The following is a 21,280-nucleotide window of genomic DNA, read 5'->3' as shown; positions in this document are numbered from 1 at the left end:
CATGCATTCATTAAACAAAAATACCTATAGTTCCTTTTTAAGCCAGGCACTTGGCTAGGCAGTGGAGAAGTGGAGAGGACCCCAAATATGCAGAGAATGAAATGTGATAAAGAATTCCAGGTGTTTCGATAAATGTGTGCAGAAGGTATAGTAGAGATAGATGGATAAGGGACGGGGGGGGGAACCAGTTATACTTGGGGAAGAGTCAGAAAGGGCTTCCCACAAGAGGGGAACATTGAGCAGAATCCTACAGAGGCTTCAGTGTCCTGCAAAATGGTGCCTGGGGATTTAGGAGGTATGTTATATAATGAAAATGATGGGAAAAAAGCCTAAGGCATCTATCTGGTGGAACTGTAGATAATTCCAGCGCTACTGAAAGGCCTATAGCTACAGGCAGTAGAGTCAGATTTGCATTTTAGAAAGATTTGACTGTGGGACGTTGAAGGATGTGTAGGAGTTGAGGCTCAGAGAAGTGGGTATTTACAATACTAAGGAAATAGTCAAAGCAAGAGATGAAGAGGGTCTAAGCTAAGAAGGGGCAAGGTTGGCTATAAAAATGATAAGAAGACAGGATAGACAGGAATTGATGACTGAATAAACATGGTGGGAGATATATCTAGAGCAGATGACACGAGATGAGGATGGAAGAAATTCTGGAGGAAAGACAATTCCATTTCGGATATGCTGAGTCTGAAGTGCAGGCTGACATTTCCAGTAGACAGCTGGATCTATAAGTCTGGAGTCCAGCAGAGTCTGGAGATAAATGATGATCAGAGAGATGGTACTTATTCCATGGAAAAGGAGGCCAAGTCAGGAGAGAAGCAGACCTTGCCCTGGCCAAAGACTCAGAAGACAGAGGATCTTACCCAGCAAGGTCACTGGTGTGGACAAGTCACTGCTTCACCACTCCCCGGTTTCTCATCTTTGAAATAAATGGTTTAGATTCTGACTCTCACACACCTTGGTTCTTTGGACTTACATGAATGTTTCTTCACCAGAGTAGAGTATATATTCCCTTTTTACGTTTTCTGTGTACTCTGCATCTCTTAGGGCAAGGCCACCTTGTTCCTGATTGGTCTGTTATCATACCTTTCTCTGTACTCTCATCAGCCTTTGTAGCTGAAAGATCTCCAGTCTCATGGGGGGAAATAATCCCCTCTTTACAAACACATCTGGTTATATTCTGCTCAGCCACATTTCATGTTTATAGAGCAAAAAGACTTAAGAAGAGATGGATGTGGGACAGATATAGGGAAAGGTTCTTGATTACAAAGGTGATAGGTACAGGTTAGACCACCAGTTTCTTGAAGGCAAAAGATCGGATCAGGGATCTGCAATTAGTCATATGCTCCCCCTACCCAGATACTCATATCCCAAGCTGTGACCTCCCCCCTCTAGAGTTTCTGTCTCTGTTTCCTTCAAATGGACTAGAACCTGGGACCTTCTCAGGTTCTGCAAAACTGAAACAGGGTCGCCTCTCCTACTCTTGCAGGTTCTATGGACCCTGAGTTTGTGACAAATGATACTGGAAAACATTTTCTTTCTCTTGTTGGAAGAAAAATCTGGGGATGACAGTGCTAGGGATTCCCAGAAGTAAAATAGGCTAACGGATGGCTACAGACTCAGAGTTTTAGTATTTTAATCATGAAGTGATGTGATTAAAATGATAAGCATGACTAAAAGGCCAGTGGCTTACACCAGTGTCCAGGAACTTGCCTGGAACGGCTTCAGTAGAGTAGGAAATGATGAAATTTGAGTACGCTAACCGTCAGCCAGGATGTGATCACTGGGAAGGTCACTCAGTGAGTGTTTAAAAAACATGTATGGCAGCTCTTAGGAGCAATATTACTAACGAGATGGCTTCCAGCTCTTGGGAAGTACCAATACTCCCTACATAATGTCTTCAGTCACTCTTTGACTGAAATTCTACCCATTGGTACTTTGCTTTTGGATAGGAAGCTTTCTGAGGAGACATTAAAGGATACATGCCCATGGAAGAGCAACCTTCTAGGTTGGTATCAGTCCATGATACCTTAGTAAGACGGGATACCATGTCCTTTTTCAAGAATGAGTGTAGCTGGGGGAGAGGAAGCAGGGAGTGTGTGGGCACTTGGTCCCTGAGGGGCACAGGCACCACCGAGCGGAAGAAGCTGCACTCAGAAAGGAAGAGCGCCGGAGCTACTGCGAACGTTGAGCATCTGTCTTAGGACAGTCCTGATGGGGATTATAGAGTCTCAGGGAATCTCTGCTAGATGCGTCTCAAGGACAAAGACACATAAACTCCTCCTTACTCCCACTGTTCAGATGAGGAAAACTGGCCCAAGAAGGAAAATAAGTTGCACAAAGTCACACAGCAAGCTACGGACTAAACTGGCCTGGGCCTGACACCCCCCACCCCCACACTGCTCCTCCTTGGCGCCCCGAGTCCTCCTCCAGCCAGCCCCGGGTCTGCGCCGAGGCCTCTGCTGCAATGCCACTTCTCATCGCTGCCTCCCTGACCACCCTATTTATTTACGTATTTATTTATTTATTTTGCGGTACGCGGGCCTCTCGCTGTCGTGGCCTCTCCCGTTGCGGAGCACAGGCTCCGGACGCGCAGGCTCAGCGGCCATGGCTCACGAGCCCAGCCGCTCCGCGGCATGTGGGATCTTCCCGGACCGGGGCACAAACCCGTATCCTCTGCGTCGGCAGGTGGACTCTCGACCACTGTGCCACCAGGGAAGCCCCTGACCACCCTATTTAAATTTTCCTCATCCTACAACCCAGCCCCACACAACTCCCTTTTCTACTTTATTTTTCTTCATAAACATTCACCTGACATTACGCGATCTATCCGCTTACTCATGTATCTTGTCTCCTCCTCAACCCCCCACTCCAGAATATAAACTCCCTGAGGTCAGAGATATTTTCTTCTGTTCCTTGCTCTGTACTGAGGACCTAAAACTGTACCTGGCACGTAGCAGAAACTCACCAAATACTTGTTGAATGCCTGGGCAGGGATGGACAAATTTTACTTTGTCCTTTGTTTCTAATCTGTATTTCTTAGATTCTCTACAGTGAACACACATTGCTTTTGTAATAGGAAACAATGCAATGTTTATTCTGTTTGCCTTTCATTTTAGTTTTTGTTTTACATTAAGATAATAGGAGTAAGCCTTTCCTGAGTGGTGAGGGAGGGAAAGGCAATTCCTGGCTCTGCTAAAGGAGATAAACATGCCTAATTTATAGAGTTATTGAGAGAATTAGAAAATAATGTGTAGTGAGGCCGGACACATAAAACCAATATGAGTTAACGTTTACTGGGTGCTTACCCATCGTCTAGATTCCATTCCTAAGCGGTTTCCACATGGAGGCCCAGTTAATCTTCAAAATAACCCTATGAAGTAGGTACCAGTATCAGCCGCATTTTACAGAGGGGCCAAAGTGAAGCTTGGCGATATTAAGTAACTTGCCCAGGGTCATACAACTGGCAGGTGGGAGAATCAGGAAATCGAACGCAGGCACTCTGACTCTTGAGTTCTACCATCAATCACTACAAAATACTTCCTCAGTAAACATATGCTCCTTTCCCCTGTTGCCTGAGCGTGTCAATTCTTTCTGAGATCAGTCAACTGCAGCTCACCATCCCCCATGCCCCCACCAGGCTTTACAAGGTTCTAGAAGGCTTCCAGGGCAATGGGAGATGCAAAGAAATAAGGAGCCAGAAAAATGAGAAATAGGGGTGTGTGGAAATGTGAGTGTGTGTATGTGTGTGCCTGTGCGTGTCAATGGTCACAGTGTGTTTTGGATTGTCACAATGATTAGGAGATCCTAGGCGATTCTTATGCACAAAACCAAGGATGTGAAATGCTTCACAGTGTGTGGAAGGGTTCACACACGGCAAGGAATGCCCTCACTCAAAAACTTCTCATTGCGCTGCAAGGCTCCACTTGCTCCTCCTACATGCCCCTCCTAAGACTCCCGTCCTTCCTTTCCTTCCGCTCAAGCTCTCCCAGGATGGTCAGTCACCTGAGTTTGCAGTTGTGCAGACAGAAGGGCAGAGGGAGCTCCTAGTGTCAGACACCTAGACTGCACACTGACTTTCAGTTATTCTCTGTGTGACCTTGGGAGAGTCCCTAACCCGTTCCAAGTTGCAGAAATGCATTTGGAAAACCTATCAGCTCACAGAACACGCAGGGATCTAAGACTTCAGCTCCTCCAGTGGCTCTCAAACTCTTTTAAACTTTTTATGATGGAATTCTTCAAGCACACACAGAGGAGCAGACAAAAAAGTATTCACGCCTGTCGTTTCTGTCACCTGGTTTCAACCATCATCAGTCTGCCAATCTTCCTTCATCTACCACTCTTCCTCCCAACATCGTATTTTTTTTTCTGGAACACTTTAAACAAACAAAATAGACATAACGTCATTTTACCCATAAATACATCAGTACACATTTCTAACAGATTAGGATCTTTAAAAATATATAACACAATACTGTTATGATGCCTAACAAAGTTAACAATGTCAGTCCATGTCCATTCAAACTCTATCACTGAGAAACTTGCACATTCCTTCAAAAGAATTCTGGAAGAAGCACACAGTTTAGGCAGAGTAGGTGAAGGGAAGATGCGGGGAGACAGAGTACTCCCCTTCAGCCTCTCCCCAGGGCATTCCTAAGATTGTGGGGCACAGTTTGAAAGCCCCTATTCCACTACTACCCCTCAGTGTGTACCCTGAGAACACTGAGGCACAGAGAGGAGCAGTTAAGTTGTCAAGGTCACACAGCAAGTAAGGCAGACCTGTTAAGTTCCAACATCAAAGGACTCCAGTGAGGTCATGCTAATTCGATCACTGTTTATCATTTGCAGTGTGAATAATGATAATAAAGGTGCCTTTCCAGGAATGACCTTGATTGTACAAACCCCTCACACCTCTCACTTTCTGGATCCTCCAACCACTGTCGACCTATGGACCGGGCTCTGATCTTGCCTTAGAGCTTTTCCTGTCATCGTCTCACCTGGTTCCCGTGACAACCCGCAAGATACGGATGTTGAATGTAACCACACCTGAAACTCTCTCCCCAGAGGCCCCAGGTCACACAGCTCACAGGAGACCAAGCCAGGTCTTGAGCCCAGAGCTCCTAGGTCCCAGTTCCAGGTTTTCAAAGGAGCCAAGGGGCCAAGACCCACAAGTCAGCTCTGAGTTGAGCATTTCCAGTAAATGCATCAAGGCATGAAGGAGAGTCCTCAGTGCAGCAAGAAAAAAGATAAGAGACACTAAGGGAAAGGAAATTAAATTCCAGAGAAAGGGCAGCAGGTGAGGGGAGAAGTAGGCACCCGCTAGGTTCCTAGGTCCTGGGCGATAGGTAGATGAGGAACAAGACGCTTGTATAGGGGGTCCTCCTACCTGGGGTCCTTGGGGATCATCTCGCATCCTCACCTAAGACACCTTGCGGCCAGTGCTGGTTTCACAGTGATCTCAAGGCGAGGGGGTTTGAAATAATAGGAACAGTTGCCTGCCTTCCAAAGGACTGGCCCAGGGCAAAGTGGGGAATGCCTCACGGCTGGGCTTCCCTCTTTCCTTTACACTCCTTATTCCTGCTCAGAAGAGAACTCCCCTCTCAAGCACGGTGAGACATCCATTGGAAATCAGATGCATGGAACTCCATGCGTTACCCCCTTCTAGGACTGTCTGCACTTTAAAGGAGGCACCAGAAGGAGAGGGTGTAGCTTCACATATAGGACCAGCTTTGGAAAAATGGAATGTCAGTGCCACCCCCCACCCCTTGCCCCCCTGCTCCTAGGCATTTAGGGCCAGCAGGGGAATTGGGAATGGAATAAAGCTCCTTTCTGGTGTCTGGCCACTCGGAATTGGGACAGCTAAAGTTCTCTCAAAGCTCTGCCGCCAACCAGCTGGATAAGCAGGAAATGCCACTCCCCCCCTCGGGCCTCAGTTTCTCCACCTGCAGAGCAGGGAGACCGCAGACTGGATCAGTGATTCTTCCCGCTGGTGGCCCTTCCACATTACCTGAGAAGGCTTTGAAAAACACCAGTGCCCGGGCCAACCCCAGACCCACGACATCAGAAGCCCTGGGAGGCAGCCCCTGGGCATCAGGATGTTTAAAAAGCTGATGGTTCTCAGGGCTCTGAGGGATGCGAGCTACTGGACGGAACAATCTCCCAGGCTATCTTGAGAGGGGCAGTTTGTGAACACAGTTTAGTGCTCAGCCCCTTCGTGACACTGGTCCTCAGTTTCCCTGTTGTACCATGAGCTGCCTGATTCAGTCCATTCCCAGCTGACCACGCAAATCCCGTGTTCCTGAGCCCCACACCTCTGAGCCTCAAGTTTGCCTTCCTCTGTGTAGAGGGACGAGGGCAATGCAGCCTCCATTACCCCATCTGTCCACGTGAATGGCTGACCGGGGGAGCGTGAAGTAGGAGGGCATCTGGGGAAGGAGCAAGAGGCATGTGACAACACAGCTGTGACCTGGACCCCACTGTGACCACTGTCTGGCTTCTGTTCCTCAGGGTGCATTCTCCCTCTGGGTGCTAACTGGTTTTCCTATTCATTGGTCCAGTGGTTTTGGACCTCCTCTGGCTCTTATCACCAAGGGGTCATCCAAGTAGGTCAAAGAAGAGGAAATCAAAGTTCAAGGAAGGGATTTGAAGGGGTCCAACTGTTCCCCAAGATACACTGTCTACTCTAGATAGACTCCCCAGCAACTTAAGAGGGAAAGCCCTAACAGTGCACGAACAGGTCCTACTTTCTGAAGGCCAAGCTGGCAAACTGGGAAAGGGAAGGTGGTTACTTACTGGATCCAACTACCACTGACTGAATCCCTAATATGAGCGGCTCTGTGCCAGGTACTTTCTGCCTGTTTTTTCCACTTCAGTGTCCTGATATCATTATGCCCATTTTACAGAGGAGGAAAGCAAGGGCTAGAGAGATAAAGTGACGTGACTGAAATCACACAGCAAGTCATTGGCAACAGAAATTCCAAGCCCAGTCTGCCTGATAATTTGACGTGAAAAGAAACACAGATCTGCTAGGTCAAACCCAGAGCTCCACGTGAGACTTGGATTCATGTTTTATCCCCTTTAATCTGTAGGCGTATGGTCAGCACAAAGAGATGCAGGAAAGAGTGGCGACATTCTGCAGCAGGTCTAAAGAAGGGAATGGGGGTCATTCCTTCTCTCTCCAAAAAGACTGCTGAAGAAGAAACAGGCACTTAAGACTCGAGTTCATATCTGGGCTCTGTCCACTGCAAGAGCCCGTGGGACTTTGGACTAAGTCGCTTCAACTTTCCGAGACTTTGTTTCCTCACTTGGAAAACAGAGGTAACAACGTCCACCTTCCAGGGCGGTTGTGAGGATGAAACTCGCAGACACAAGGCAAGCGCAGTACCCGGCACCTCGGAGGCACCCAGGAAGAGTTGCTTTCCTTCCTGCCTTTAAGTGTCCTCAGTCCATCAAACCAAGGCTGAGGTCATTGGAAAATCATGTCCAATAACAAGATCACAGTTTATTGAGTACTTACTATCCACTAAGTCCAGTTCTAAGCACTTTCTACGTATGAGCTCATGTAATGCGTCAGGTCCTCGTGCTACACTCACTTTGCACGTGAAGAAGCTGACGCCCAGAGGAATCAGTTAACTTTCCCAAGGTCACAAAACCAGTTAGGGGCAGAGGAAGATTCACGCAGAGGCAACCCAGCTACTAAAACAGGCTTCTCACCCCATGGCAATATCCTAGACCCCAGGTGCCACTATGAATGTTGTGGGGAGAACCATGTTAATACATGAACTTCTTGAAATCTAGCCTTCCCTGGGGTTACAGTTCTGAAGTTGGGGAAATGCAGGCACTCTTTTTGGGGGGTTGGCTGGGTTGCGGGAAGTAGGGGCTGCAGAAGGGAGGAAATAAAAAGTCTCTTCTGAGTAGTCGCTGAACTCAACAGTCCAACATTTAGAACAAAAGAGAAAAGCACGGAAAGCGGAGGTGCTGGAGGGGATTCAGGTAAATCCCTTTCTCCTTCTGAGCAGGGACTCTGGATCACTGAGGGGTGGGGGTGGGAGGAGGGCAGCGCTTGTGGGGTCCACATTTCACTTATCTAACAGGTCAGGAGACACTTTAACAAGATTAACTGCTACTCAGGGGCCTCCGCTCCATGGAGCAGCAAATTGACTCTATTGTTTTCTTTTTCTTCCTCTTTTCTCTTTCTGTCAAACTGGAGGGGTACGGTGGGGGAGGGCAGCTGGGGATGAGGGGCAAGGGTTTGGATCCTGCCTGGTAAAAGGCGAAGGGATGTGTCGGGAAGGCCCCCCCCGCCCCCAGACTTGAAAGGGAGCCCAAACTGCCGAGCACCGAGGCTGAGGGCTGTGCTGGGTGGTGGGTCTGTGAGGGGTCGGAGGTGACAGGGTTTCTCAGACACATTCTCTCAGCAGTGTAGCAGGTACGGTCTGGAAGTGGGGATACCCAGGATCAAATCCTGGCTCCTGGCATTGGGGAGCTGTGTCATCCAGCACACATCCTTCCCCTCTCCGCGTCTCTGTCTCCCTGTTCGGCCAAAGAGAGAGGCCTGGGTAACCTCCAAGGACCCTCTTCACAATAGCCTTAAAGGACTCTCCAACGCTCAGAGCATCCATCGCTGGTGGGCTCTTCAACCCTCAGACTCCCGCACACAGGCACTTCCTCACTTTAGCTTTGTTTTTGCATGCATAAGCCTTCCCAGTTTTATTTGTTTATATATATATATATATATGTATTTATACATATTTCTCTCCTTCCCTTTTGGAAAAAATAAAAGGCATGTTTTCTGAGCTTCAGAAGCAAACTGCTCCTTCACTGCTTCCCTCTGCCTCTCCGAGCGCCTGTCTGAACTGGTGTCAGTGAAGTTTGAACCGGGGCAGAAATAGCATCCCAGGCGGATCTGGGAGCATAGCCCGCCTACCAGGAGCGGCAAGGCCTGCCTCTGCCAGACGACAAACCCGGTTAACAGCACCATAAAATTAGACCTTTACGAAACCCAATTGAATCCTGCAGCAAAGAGTGATGTAAGGCAGCCTGGCCTGACAGCAAGGCAGCAGCCCTCTGCCTGAAATAGCAGCGCGGTCCCTGCTGAGAGATGCCTGCTCTCTCAAGATAGGTGACCAGGGATTCCTACGAAAGTGGTGACGCCCAGCCAGAGAGAGCCAGCAGAGGTCAGGCAGCAAACTGGGCACCCGAGGTCGCAGCGGGAGGACACGGTTTGGCACCGGCATCCAAACTGCCCACCTCGGCCCGGCCTCTCCCAGCCTGAACTTACACGAAGGAAGGAGCTGAAAAAGTGCTTCTGCAAAGAACCTCTGTTTGTTTGCTTTTTAATTCAAGGAGAAGCAGGTTCTTTTTAGTCCAACAGTCTGTACCGTGTGGAGGATACGCAGAATGAGTCTTTTCTGGCTCAAGGCCAGGTGTTTACACACCGCAAATCTGGCTCAGACTCAACTAGGGGAGGGAAAAAAAAAATCCACCAGAATCCTCAGGAGAAAAGCTCTGAGCTTTCTGGTGCTACACGGCAGCAGTGACTTTTTTTTTTTTTCCTCGTTTTGAGAGGAATGTTACTTCCACACATAAAATGGACCAGGCATTTTATACAAGCAATAATAACCTAACGTCCCCCATCCAATTAAAGGATTTTACTGCACTATCTTTGTGTGAGACAGCGAATGAGTCCTCAAAAGAGCGTGTGTGAAGAGAGGCTCCTTGTCTGAATTACAGACATTTATAAAGCAGGCTCCTGTGGAATCCCAGGTGCTATATTTTTTTTTTTGAAAAAATGCATTTACTACCTTTTCATTGATGATACCTATATAACCCTGCACTCTCCCCTCTGGAGGAGAAGCCTTCCAAATCACTGGTGTGGCAGGTAAAGACTAGGAAAAATCAGATCTACTTATTTAAAAAAAACCTCCAATCTGCAGGCTCTGTGTTTTTCCTATGTTCCGAAAGAGAAGTAAACATACCACAGCCCTGAATTATAATCATCATCATTATTATTATGAATAACATCTCCCCTCTACTCTACATTATAACCCCCTCTGGCTGACTAGGTAGGGCTTGAGGGCTAAAAGTGAATAAGCTCAGTTTCCCTCTCCTTCCTGGGGTGGGGGGGGGGCGGGTAAAAAAAAAAAAAAGAAAAAAGAAAAAAAGAAGCATGTGATGACGTCAGGTATGGGGGAAAGTCACTTTCTAGCTCTCGGCTTGGCAGCGGGAGAGTGGGAGCTTTGGGGGCATATTCTTGGTATAGCAGCAGAGTTCGGGTCCCCTAAATGGACTTGATGTAAATAGGACAGCGTTAGCGCAACGGTTGAGAAAGTCCACGCCAAAATAGAAAGAAGCGGACTGCCGGAAGAACTCAGAGCTTTCCCTTCTAAGAAAGTGTGTGTAAGGGGGTGGGATCGCAAAACGCCTCCACACGTTTCCTGGCTGCAGCGAAAGGGGAACCCCTACTCTCACTTTGAGACGTCCTAGGACACGGCAAGACTGTTTGTGCAGGAAGGGAATCTCCCAGCCAGAAGAGGCAAAACTTTCCTTCTCTCCTCCAGCGCCGCCCCCCTCCGCCCCCCAGTTTTATTAAAGGCATTGCCACAGATTCATTAGGAGGGGGGAAAAATGGATGTTGGTGCATTTCTAAGGTTTGCAACCCTCCCAAAGTGTCCGGTTTCACTACGGGCTGTGCTGTAGAACGGTGTGTGTGTTTGTTGGGCGGATGGGTGTGTGTGTGTGTGAGGAGGGAGAACTCAAATTCATTACGGGCTCGTAAAAGTCCCAAATGAGAAAAGCGCCCCGTTTCTCAGCCTAGTCGGGGGAGGACTGGCGGGGTGTGCCTGAGGAAAGTCTCACCCCAGCCCCCAGTGACAGGCTTTGAAAGCAAGGACATGGGATGGCAGTATGTGTGCGCGTGTCTGTGTGTGCCTGGGGCAAGGGGGTGAATCCCAGAGGCAGGCAGCAACCACAGAGCAACTTTGGGGGCACTTTGAGGACTTCTAAGTCCTGGCGATCACAACAACCTTGCCCTTGTAGGCTTTCAGGGTAACGGGGCCATGTAAAGGGGGAGGGTCACCTCCATTAAAAAGCCAAAGAAATCAACGGTCCCCTAGCCACTTTTCACATGCATCCCAACTGGGTCATTCCTCCATCCCAAACGGAGACAGTACCTCTGACCATCCAAAACACGGTTCACGCGCACGAGGCTCCCCGGAGACCAGCCCTCACCAACTGCGGGTCTCCAGGAGGCCGGGAGCGCTCCCTGCGCTCTTCCAGCGGGGCTAGGCGGAGACGCCTTCCGAGTGCGCCCATTCCGCAGATGGGGCAAAGTGAGGCTCGCAGCTCGCCCCGGAGCCGCCGCGCCGCCGGCACAGCGGCTCCCGCACAGACACACCCGCCAGCCCCCAACGATCCCGCCACCAGCGCCCAAGCACCCGCGCGCCCCTGGGGCCGCAGGGCCGGTGCAGCGCCCGCCTGGGCGCCCTCGCCTACCTGTGATCACCGCCGGAGAGCTCTGGCCCCCCTCCGCTCGCAGCCACACTTGCAGCGTGAACGCGTCCCGGGGCAGCTCGAGGTCGGCCCGCAGGCGCAGCTGCTCGCCTCGCCCGCTGAAATAGAGCGCCCGGCTCGGCGGGCTCGGCTCCTCCGCGGCGCCCCTCGTCTCCCGCTGCTGCCGCCGCCGGGGGACGCGCACGGCTTCCCAGGCACCGCCCGGCGGCGGCGGCGGCGGCGGCGGCGGCGAGGCGCGGCGGCCGCGGGCCGCCCGGGTGGCGCAGGTGGCCGGGCCGGCGGCGGGGCGCGGGGGGCGGCCGGCCCGCGGGTCTCTCCGGGCCCGGCGGGGGCGCTCGGCCAGCCCGCAGCCCAGCGCGGCGCTCAGCAGCCCCAGGCGCAGCACCCAACTCCAGAGCCGCATGTCCGACGGTCCCCCCCGCCCCCCCTTCGCCCCTGCACCGCCGCCCGGAGCTGCCAGCTTTAGGAGCCTCGGCGCCTCGACTTTCTTCGCTTCTTCACCCTTCTTGGGCGAGCCCCCCCGTCCACTTGCTTTTTTCTTTTCTTTCTCGCTTTCCTCCTCAAGGTGTGTGCTCCACTCCCCCCACCTTTGAAAAATACAGCCCAACTCCTCCTGGTTGGCAATTAATTTCTCTCCCCGCTCCTTTATCTGCCTTATTTCCCCCCTCTAACAGCTGGTTGCCTTCCTCCTTGTTTTATTTCATTTTATTTTATATGATTTCTCGCTCTTAAAAAAAAAAAAAAGCTCCTCTAAGACACTGATCCGCTGAATTCCCTCCCCCCAAAAGATGCTCTAATTTATTTATTTTTTGCGTCCTTTATAACACAAGCCACAGCCTCCTTCTCCCCCCCGTCCCCCCTCCCCTCCCTCCTTCTTCACAAAATGAAAGGAAAGAGGGGGGAAAAATCCCTCAGAAGATGAGTAAACAAGCGTATGCTAATCTGCTCCCGAGCGCTCCACCTTCCCAATTGAATGAGTCCCAGTTAAAACTGCGGGGATCATGACTAATCAATCAGTTTGGAGAGGCCGAGCTACCCAGCCTTCCTCCACTTTCCCGTTTGCCTCCTTCGCTCCGCTTCTCCACCCCCTCCTTCTTCTTTTTTTTTTTTTTCAAGAAGACAATCTTAAAGTAACAATTTAATGAAATTCTGTACACACCCCCTTATGGTCCTCCCAGCTCTCCTCATTCCTGCTCAAAACACACATTCCTGTTTTTGTTTTGGTTTGCTTGCTTTTTTCCCTCCTTCACTCCCCCCACCCTTTTTTTTTTTCCTCCTGGCGGGAGAAAAATCTATCTCTTCTCTCAGGATCCCCTTTGCACTTTGCTGGTAAACCTCATCCTTCTCTATAGCACATAAAGAGTCTTGAAACTTGATTCTCAGATTTTGTTGTAATGCTGTCTCTTTCTCTCTCTCCCTCTTTCCCTTCTTCTTCTTTCCCTTCTCTTGCCTTCCCTCTCCTTTTCTCCCTTTCTCCTTTTCCCTCTCAGAATTCCCTTAAAGTTATACAATGATGAACGTCCCCCTCTTCTCTGAGCCCTGGGTGCTTCTGGCTTCAGCTAGTCCAAATGTTGTCCCAAAGTCCTCACTGAATCATCAGAAGCAACCAGGAAAGGCATTTTCTGAGGCATTTGCCTTCCCGAAGCTGTACACTCAGCACAACTAGGTCTCTAAATACTCCTGAATACTCTTAAAAATATTCTGTTGGTTGTTAGAAATTATTTTATTTTTATATAAAAAATGAAAAAAACTATTATTTTGCCTTTTTTTTTTCGACCTAAGAAATTCAGGTGCTCTGACATTGTTCAAGTCACAGGTAAGGATCTAACCATTGGCTGCTTTGTAGATCTGTTTTGAACTGGGACATATATGTAATATATTTTTGTTCTTTTTTTTCCCCCTCTTTGTAGAACTCAAAGGCTCCCCCTTATGGCAAAACAGTTCTTTTTTTTTTTTTTTTGCTTTTTTTTTTTTTGTTTTTGTTTTTCCCTTCCAAGTGTTTAATAAGTTAAAATGAGTTAGCAGTGGTGGATTACAAATTATTAGTTACCGGTCTGTTCAAATAATGTAGTGATAAAAATATGCTGTGTGAGGTTTGCATGCGGATAGTGAGCTGGAAGAATTAACTCGACTTTCCTCCCTTGTATGTGTTCCTGTCCTCAGGGCTGCTCCAGACCCTGCCTGAGAGCTGGGGTCATTCTTGCATGCTTCAGAGAGAGTGAACACCGGTGGAGAATATGTGTTGGTGAAAGTAGGCGGATTTGTGGAATGAGCAAATGACTCAGACACCCCCTATAAAAGCCGGAATGTGGTGTGCAGGGATTATGGTACCATTCTGAAGACGGGAGATCCCAGATTCAGATCTTGGTTTGGGAAGAACTTGCCATATAGTCTTAGACTAAGAATGTGTGAAATCAGCTTCTCCCGTTATAAAATGAAAATGTCATTAGAGCCTAAATATGTTTCCAGAGGCTGGCTGAAGGAAGATGATCTTTGGTGCATAATGCCGTGGCTAAGGAATTTGCCTAGGCAAATCTTTCACTTTCTGCAACTCCAAGTCACTTATAAAAGTCATAAGATTGACATTCAATAATAATAATAAGACCTATATTGAACTACATATATTATATCCTGCAAAATCCCCCTGTTTTCTCAATAGAGGTTGGAACCTGACTACTAATTCACTTCAATTGTGGCTACTAGGTATTTGGAAACTGTATTCCTTCCAAGGGCTTCTAAGTCATTTTATACAATAGTTTTGAATATTCCTAGACATTTGGGACTTTGTCAACTCTCCCACCAAGAGTGAAAACATGGGACTTATAGTTCTAAGTCCCACTCACTCCACCATGTATCTGGAGCGAGCCGCTTAGCTAGCCCTGCACTTCCTAACCTTTAAAACGGGATATGTGTTTCACAAATGTGTTTTGAGGTTAAAATACACTTTGGGGTATATTTTGTAAACTATAAAAATGCTATATAAATCCATTTTATTCCACTGTTGTTGTCAAGCACCAAGTGCTCCTTAGGTTCTTAAAGACAAATAAAACTCTGGGGGGCCACGTCACCATTTCTGTCCTGTGGCAGGCATGATGGGAAGGGATGGACAGGTCCAAGTCTCATAGCTCCTTGAGCTTCTGGACCTCAGCCCCTAAATGTGTTGGAAGCAATTGGCAAGGCCGTTCACTGGTCTTTTCATGGAACATACATTTATTATTCTATCCCACCTGTCTTGGAAGCTACACTTACTTTTATGCCTGTACGTATCTATGTACGCATGCATATATGTGTTTGTTTTTAACTGAGCGAATAGAACTGGATGAAATGTAACCCTTGGATCATGACGCACCCTTATCATTGGCTTATGCATTCCGTTCTTATTTATCTATATATAACAAATAATGTAGCAAACGCTGCCATCCCTCTTTTACTCCATCCCTTAATGTCTCGTGGATCTGGCCCGTCTCCTTTCATCATTTGTGCTCAAAGAGCAATCATCTGAGAGTTAGGAGACTTGCGTTCTAATTCTGACTGTGAATTCTTTGACCTCAGTTTACTCCTATGTAAAATGAAAGACCAGGAGTCGAAGATTCCTGAGATCACTTCCAAATCTGAAATGTAACGGAGCCCCTAATTCCTGGAATATGGCAATAATTCCCATCTAATCATCTCATATTTGGTCAATTCCCTCCCACCCCCCAAAAGGCCCCTTGTTTCTGGGGAATTTCATTCTAAAAACTACTTTTTAGAACAAAAAGAACTGTTCCTCCACTCTTAGGATATACTCCTTCAATATTCATTTTATTTGGTAGTAACTAAAAGCAAGGCATTTTGCCAAGGAGGTATAAGGGTTCAGTGGAAATTTGGAGGGCAACATCTAAGTGGAGTCGTAAAGTTTGAGAAGGGCTTGGATGAGTGAGGCCGGTTCAAAGTATGCATTTCAGAGTCACCCCGTCCTGGGTTCCTATGGCCTTCAGCAAGTCACTCAATTTCTCTGATCTCAGTGACCTTATCACGGAGCTGTCCTGAGGATGCTGTGCTGTGTGATACACTGTAGGAGCTCATTAAATGAGCAACCTTTCTTCCTTTCCAAGGATCTAAATTTCATGGCCCCTGAGGCTTTTGTCAGCTTTCATCTATAGCCTGAGTCCCACCTATTTCTTATTCCAAGGCAGAAGGATTATTCTTACCTCAGAATTCCGAGGCAAGCATTGTCTGTCTGGTAGAATCTGGAACTTGATTAGATAGGATCCTTCTTTGTTCCTGGTGTCCTGTTTATGTTTTTTTTCCTACAAGATTAGAACCCATCTAGGGTAAGGATCTTCAAGGGACCCCTCCCCCACCATCCTGAAGGGGGCTCCCTCCTCTGGTCACTCATAAAACTTCCTCTGAATTTCTCTGGGCACATCCCCAAAGCCAACTCTCACACTTAATTATTTATCTGCTTGTCTCCCTTTTCGTGTGGGACAGAGTCTGTTGCATTCATATTTGTGTTTCCCCAAATGCCTAGTCCAGCACTTTGCTCATAACTATAGCTGCTGGTTCAGGAAAAAAAAAAAAATACACACACACACACACACACACACACACACACACACACACACAGACACAGACTTGTAAATCCATATACATGTGTAGATGTATGTATGTATATATTTTTGCTTCTCTATGATTCTTCAGTTCTTCCTATGATGCCAATATGGTCATTGCTATGAACATACTAGGCTCTTCGTAAACGCATAATTTCTTCATTTTGCCAGCCTCCCCTTCCCCAGATGATGCATCTGTGGACACCCAGACAGATATACTGAAGTTCACTGGCTGCCCATGTGATGGTCACTAAAAAGAATGTGGGCTTTGGAGAAGAAACTGGATGCACATCTTACCTTTGCTAAAGAACAATTCTAATAACAGCTTACATTTATTGAGTATGCACTATGTTCCAAGCAATATTTAAATGCTTTTTATAGGAATGAGTCCATCTAATCCTCAGAACAAGCTGACAGAGGAAGTCCGATAATCATCCCATTTTACAGGAGGAAAAGAAAAACAATCCTGAATCACAGAGACTAAATAAACAGGAGAGAGCTCAGCCAATCCGGATCTAGCACTCTGTGCTCTAGCTCTGGGGGCTAAGAAGAATCGCTTAACCTTTTGAATCTCATTTTTCATTTTCACAGATTTCATGGGGTTATCTGGGAGATTAAATGAGACGATAGGGATGGGCATCCTATTGCATAGTGACGAGTACATATGTCAGTGGGTGCTGGAAGAAACATTAGCTTCTCTACTTCCTCCCGTACAGTAGTTTAATTATGCTAATTTAACACATGAACAAGAGTTGACAATTGTAAGAATCATGCCAGCAGTAATAACAACTCGTCTGCACTGAGCACCAGCTATGTGTCAGGCACTGTATTGAGTTTTAACTTTCCACAAAACTAGGAGGTAGGTTTGAACCTAATTTATCTGAATTGCTCAGCAGTTTTCTGCCTATCCTTCTATCTTCTTAAATCATGTTGAAAAATACATTTTACTTTCAGCCCTGAGTATTTTTTTTAGCATCTCCAAGCTCCATCTGAAAAAAAAAATTAATCTCTTAATAATTGCCTGTTCTACAAAGCCACAAAGAAAAGAGAACCGATGATCACACTGTCATGCCTGAGGTGGGGACGGCTAGATGGGGGTTAGGGACCGCTCTGGCTGGAGGTGCAGCTGGCGAGCTCCAGATGCTTTCCCCTGTAGTTTTTGAAACTTTTGTGTCCCCGAGTGGTGGCCCTGGAATGAACTGGAGTTCTCTTCTAGTCTTCCTGCAGATTGATGACCAGGAAGCTGAAACAGCAACTTCTAGACTCCAGCCCTGGTCCTTTGGCTCACGCACACCAAAGAGCTTCATTTTATTCAACTCAGATGCCGAAGGCATTTCTTAAGCTGAGAATTTTAGTTGAAGATGATCACTGCTTGACACTGCATTTTTTTTCTATTTGTAGAAAAACATATAATTTTATGAATTCTATCCTTTATTCTCTTCACTAATAATAATTACCTAGAATTTATTATGAGAGATACTATCTTGAGTGGTTACATAGATGATTTCATTTAATCCTCAAAACTACAATCTGTAGCTGTTCTTATTCCCATTTTGCTGATTAAAAAAAAAAATGAGGCTCAGTAAAGTTGGTTGGATTTTATGACATTTGAACCCAAGTCTATCTCACTTCAAAGTCCACATTCTTAACTGCTTGGCGGGTGCCTGCCCCAATCTACCTTTAATCTTCGTATATTTTAAATTGGAATCAGAATATCTCCATAATCTTGCAGAAAAGAAAGCTTTGTGAGAAATCAGAAATGGGCAGTGGTGGGAGTTTTCTTCATTTTGGTATGTTTCACCTTTTTTTGTTGAATGGAAAATAAAATGTGTGATAAACCCTTCCACTTAATTCCAGGACAAATGTATCCTGTGGCTTATTTGAGAAGAGGCCTTAAGTCACATAATGGACAATGCTTTCAACTCTGTTTTTTCCAGAAGTTGCAGAATCACTGTCCAATTGCTCACTTTTTATATCATCTGAGATTGAAGGCATGCAATTAACTGTTGTTCAGTGAAGACCTTTCCATGGGAAACTAATCCAGCAATGCTTTCTGATGAGATCAATCTATACCAATTAAGAATAGCATTACTTGTTGAATGCCTTCCGTATGCCATGCATGGACCTGCGGGCACATATTCTCACAACTCAATTAGGTTGGTTTTGCTCTGCTTGTTTTAAAAGATGAGGAAATCCAAGTTCAGAAAAAAGGGAGCAGTTTACCCCAAATCACCTGGCTAGAAGATATATGTCCAAACCCAAACTCTAACCTACGTGCTTTTCTCCAATCTAGTGCAAATGTCACCTTCTCCGTAACATTACTCTTTATTAAATATTAAAATAAATCATTCCCAGAGGATTATTTAGCTTTGTTTCCTCTCCTATACTGTTGGATTTATGTCCTTGTCTTGCTTTCTGTGACAGGTCTTAAGCTTCTTAAACATGAGCCTGAGGAACGGTGCACCAAAAAAAAAAAAAAAAAAGATGAGCCTGAGTTTTCTGCCTTTTGAGATTCCCCCATGGGGTTAACTCTCTATGGTTTATGCTGAATATGAGATCAGTGAACACTGGGTGAACTCTTTGGGAACCTCTGTAACTCCTGCCTACGTGTGACTTCCAGAACAATGCCCTGCTTCTTTCATCTTACCTCAGCTCGAGTCCTTCAAATTCTTTTCTGTTGTTGTGTTTTTTTGTTGTTGTTATTTTCTATTTGTTTGCATGTACCTTTTATTTATTTTTTAAAAAAATTTTATTGGAGTACAGTTGATTTACAATGCTGTTACTTTCAGGTGTACAGCAAAGTGAATCAGTTATACATATATCCACTCTTTTTTAGATTCTTTTCCCATATAGGCCATTACAGAGTATTGAGTAGAGTTCCCTCTGCTATACAGTAGGTCCTTATTAGTTATCTATTTTATATATAGTAGTATGTATATGTCAATCCCAATCTCCCAATTTATCCCTTCCCCCTTTTCCTCCTTGGTAACTGTAAGTTTGTTTTCTACATCTGTGACTCTATTTCTCTTTCGTAAATAAGTTCATTTGTACCACTTTGCATCAACATGGATGGACCTAGAGACAGTCATACCGAGTGAAGCAAGTAAGACAGAGAAAAACAAATACCATATGATAGCACTTATATGTGGAGTCCTTCAAATTCTTAAAACCCAGTTGAAGCAAGCTGTAGCTCTTTCAGGAGAGCTCACTCACACCCTCCACCAATCAGTTAATCTTCAAGCCATTCAGCCAGCGCTATCACGCATTACCTTGTATTGCTACTTACCTTGTCATGTGGACATAACTCTACCTAGATCGAATATGAGGATGATGTTAGTATGTGCTACATCAGCCCATTGACATACATATAATATATATATATTTTTTTAAATTAAAAGTGCCTTGCCTCCTGTTAAGTCTAGCACTCTCACTTTGCAGATGAAGACTCACAGAGAGGAAGAGATTATCCCAAACTCACACATCTAAACCACTCCAAAGAGATAACTGTCTGGTTTTCTAGTTCCCAAGCCAATATTGTTTCCACTATAATACTGCTTTTCTTAATGCAGATGATGATAATTTACTTTATTCATTCAACAATTATTTATCAATTATCAACTATATGCCTGGCACTGTGCCAAGGTCTGGCTAGCTGTCTAACACGAGTTTTTACTTTCAAATTATCATCTTTGTCTCTAATAGTTGAAATTTATTGTTTGCTTATAGGTGGTGAGTGCTTATATATAACATCATTTAATCTTTGTAACAACACTAAGAGGCAGGTAATATGACTACCTCCATTTTACAGAGAAGAAAAGGAGCTTTAGAACACCCATGAATTTGTAACAACAAAAAACCAGGTATGCTTGCCTCCAAAGCCCAAGTTTTTAACCTTTAGGATAAACGACATCAATGAGAAATTTAAAAGTTCCTTTCAAACAGTTGGAGATTGACTGTGCAGTGCCCCAAGCCTGTCCTTAAATCCACAGATACAGAGAACCAGCAGTGGCCAGCCCTCCACAGTGAAATCAATGGGCAACACTACTGAAATGAACACTGAGAGAGAACACCACTCAATCCTGAGAGCAGACAGACCATCGACTGACTTGGACCACATATGAAAGCACTAACTTCTAACAATTAATAGATACCACCACCACCACCAACAGCCTTAGGCAATGGCCCTAGTGTACGTGGAGAGCTCTGTGTTCTTCAGAAGCAAGGGGCATATAAAGTTAACGTGCAGGGTCATGTTGAGAAGTGATCAGTTTGTGCTTGGACCTGTTTCTGTGGTGTTCAATGACAACCATGAGGTAGACTAGACTGATTGAAGAGTTCTTGTAAGAGTCAAGAACCTGGGCTGTGTTCTCATTTTTGCCACTAAATTTCTGTGTTGCCTTAGACAAGTCCTTTCCCTTTCCTTTTGAGAATCTATCAACAGGAAAACTTGATAGATTTTGGAGGTAGAAAATTACCCAGCCCCCAGTCTGATAGCCAACACACATGCACCAGCACAGCTGTGCTCTAGGACCACTGTCCATTCTGTTCTCTAGGGCCAATGTTCTTTCTGATTGGCTGATGTCTGTGACCAACCAGTCGTCACTCCATGCTGATAACTTATGTCTGATCTTAGAGGGCTGACCATCACCATCCTGATTCCAATGGGAATCCTGTTAAGATCCCTGGATGATGTGCCCCTAAGAGTCCTTTCCACTTGATTCTTCCCTCATTCTCATCGGCACTGTGAAGTCACTCCATGTTACTGTTGGCACAGTTCAGAATGGTGGGCTAGGTCTTGAAGTCCAATGGGCTCTGTTTTTTCTGGAAATTGCAGAATCACTGTCCAATTGCCCACTTTTTATATCATCTGAGATTGAAGGCATGCAATTAATTGTTGTTCAGTGAAGACATGGGAAACCAATCCAGCAATGCTTTCTGATGAGATCAATCTATACCCATTAAGAATAGCAATACTTGTTGAGTGCCTTCTGTATGCCATGCATGGACCTGCGGGCACATATTGTCACAACAACTCAATTAGGTTGGTTTTGCTCTGCTTGTTTTAAAAGATGAGGAAATCCAAGTTCAGAAAAAGGGAGCAGTTTACCCCAAATCACCTGGCTGGAAGATATGTGTCCAAACCAAAACTCTAACCTATGTTCTTTTCGCCAAGCTAG

General features: G+C 46.1%; 1 protein-coding gene across 3 annotated transcripts in view; it reads right to left on the bottom strand.

The window, feature by feature from the left end:
- Positions 1-12,335, bottom strand: part of PAPPA (pappalysin 1) — a 256,746-nt gene extending 244,411 nt beyond the window's left edge. For 2 of the 3 annotated variants that reach the window (XM_073806482.1, XM_033858470.2), the window contains exon 1: positions 11,497-12,335. In XM_073806482.1, the coding sequence (XP_073662583.1) occupies positions 11,497-11,917 (421 nt within the window). In that variant the 5' untranslated portion in view covers positions 11,918-12,335. The remainder of the gene's footprint in view (positions 1-11,496) is intronic. The other variant, XM_033858469.2, reaches the window with a different exon arrangement.
- Positions 12,336-21,280: the final 8,945 nt, after the last annotated feature.

This window comes from Tursiops truncatus, chromosome 6, assembly GCF_011762595.2.
Source record: "Tursiops truncatus isolate mTurTru1 chromosome 6, mTurTru1.mat.Y, whole genome shotgun sequence".
Taxonomy (NCBI): Eukaryota; Metazoa; Chordata; class Mammalia; order Artiodactyla; family Delphinidae; genus Tursiops; species Tursiops truncatus.
The sequence above is the reverse complement of the archived record's forward strand: the minus strand, read 5'-3'. Positions and strand labels throughout refer to the sequence as shown.